We start from the raw sequence: 2,308 nt of genomic DNA on the forward strand, positions 1-2,308 counted from the left end.
ACTACTACCACTACCAGTAATATCAACATGAATACAGAATGCAGTATGGTGAATTCCTGCCAGCTGGGGCTTCAGGGGAATCTGAAGAAAGATAGAGCTGAAGAAAGAGAGAGGATGCGAAGGAAGGAGGGACAAAGAGAGAGAGAGAGGGGGAGGGAGGGATGAAGGGAGGGAGGGATACAGCAGGGGCCATAAAGTGATCAAAGGAGTCCGCGAAAAGAGTGAGTGAGTGAGTGTGTGTGTGTGTGTGTGTGTGCGCGTGAGTGTGTGTGAGTGTGTGTGTGTGTGTGTGCGTGAGTGTGCGTGAGTGTGCATGTGTGTGTGTTTGCATGTGCATTCTAGCTCATAAGAAACATTGTGGTCTAATTAAACCAACATTTTTGCATGCTTGCCAAACATGCCTGTTATAGATTCCTGTTCTCTATAGGCACCAAAGAAGTTTGAACTGACTGAGTGGGAAAGGCAAGCGATTGAGCCGGAGGGACTGGATAGTAACACACACACACACACACACACACACACACACACACACACTGTGGTGGTCAAAATGGGGGGGGGGGGGGGGTTGGGCAGAAAAATACACATACACACACGCACAGACACACACACATGCAAGTGTAGAAATGCACAAACAGCTGTTATCAATTTAAACATGTCAAGCATGGATATGTTTAGTAGGAATTGTAACCACTACAAATACAGTGATGGAGAAATAGCTTACCAAGTCATGCCACCCCCTATGCCCCCTCCCCCACCCCCCATAAGTAGCACATACAAGCACATACAACCACACACACACTCTCGAATTACACAACCAGTTACACATATAAAGGACACAATAAATATAATGTACAATATACAAATCTCATATTGAATTGCTATGTGTGTGTGTGTGTGTGAGAGAGAGAGAGAGAGAGAGAGAGAGAGAGACGGGGGGAGAGACAGAGATATGCAACTGTTCCTTTAATAGAAACATCTCCACCTTGCACACACACGCGCCCACTCTACCTCACCTGAGTAGGTGTTGCGAGTGTAGGCCACGAGACGGAGACCTAAGCGTGGAGGAGACGGACGGAACTTACTGGATGTTGCTGCTGTTCCAGTGCACGGTGTGTCTGCTCCCCGACGCCCCGGGGAAGTTCGCGCAGGTCAGCGTGAGCAGGCACAGGCACACCGTCGCGAAAGCCATAATCCTCCACTTTCTCATTCTCCTCTTTGCGTCTGTCTCTTTCCCTCTCCCGCTTCTTGTCTCTGTCTCTTGAGCTTTCGTTCCAGTGGGAGATGGGAAGCCCGCTGTTTCCAACGCCAAAAAAGTGTTATCAGAATTCTACGCTTGCAGCGGCATAAAGCGCAAAACCAGCGCAAAGACCTCTATGCAACTAACTGCTGGCTCGCACCAGTGTCTCGGGGTGGTTAGGTATTGTGAAACTCACATTCCATTGTAAGAACCCCCTCCCCCAGTTCCCCAAAAATCCCTCTCTTTAGCAGAAACTGCAGGATTGAAGCTGGCCGAGCGCTCGCCGGTCCTCTCATGTCCAAGTGCTCGGCAGAGAGCTCTCGCTGTCGGGGTGGTCGCGGCTTAAATACCCGGAGGGAGCGAGAGGTCTACCCCCCTGTGAGATGCTCGCTGGCCTCCTTGAAGTGACTGGCTTATAGCGCCGGTAGGAGGCGGTTCCGCGGCGCTGCTGATCGGACGCTGGAACAGGACAGCAACAAAGGCTGCACCGATCAAAGCACCGTTCTTCGCATTAGTTGCAAATTATTCTTGCTAAAGCCAGAATGTTCGTTTCCAGGATCAGGCAAGGTGTGATCCTAGACCACGGTGCAAGCTCCGTGTATTTGTGTGCGTAATCGGAGAGCGAGCTGGAAAGATGGTGCACACTTTCAGAGCGATGTGACGGGGAAGTTGTCGGCGTCTTATTACCCTCACTCCATCTACAGCCACAACGCTTTCTTTTACAGTCTCTCTCTCTTTATCTCTCGCTCTCTCTGCTTGGTAGGCTGTGCTCGTTCAGTCTGTAACTCCACCCCCCTGCGTGGGACAAAAGCGCAACTTCAGGAGCAAGCACATTTCTGGTCAGCGCCGTTCAACTGTGAGTATCACTTGATGTTTTGTCACTCATTAACATCTCTGGCCACTAAGGCCGTGAAGATGCTGAAACGGACTGGTTAAACAATATGCATTACATTTCCTTGCATTGACATCATGTGCTTTTAAACTAATCTAACTGTTCTCTCTTCTTCTCTCTCTTTCTCTATCTCACTCTTTCTCTCTCATCATCCTCCCCAGACAGTGTAAGTCAAGCAA

At 49.7% G+C, this 2,308-nt stretch overlaps 1 protein-coding gene across 1 annotated transcript in view; it reads right to left on the reverse strand.

Moving 5' to 3' along the window:
* efna3b (ephrin-A3b) overlaps positions 1-1,189 on the reverse strand; it is an 82,642-nt gene extending 81,453 nt beyond the window's left edge. Inside the window, exon 1 of the mRNA XM_076279354.1 lies at positions 1,083-1,189. Coding sequence (XP_076135469.1) covers positions 1,083-1,189 — 107 coding nt within the window. The remainder of the gene's footprint in view (positions 1-1,082) is intronic.
* Between the last annotated feature and the right edge of the window lie 1,119 nt (positions 1,190-2,308).

Source organism: Alosa pseudoharengus, unplaced genomic scaffold, assembly GCF_046254945.1.
Source record: "Alosa pseudoharengus isolate Yale_2024_CS ecotype anadromous, Long Island Sound unplaced genomic scaffold, YU_APseudo_1.1 YU_APseudo_1.1_scf_12, whole genome shotgun sequence".
Lineage (NCBI taxonomy): Eukaryota > Metazoa > Chordata > Actinopteri > Clupeiformes > Clupeidae > Alosa > Alosa pseudoharengus.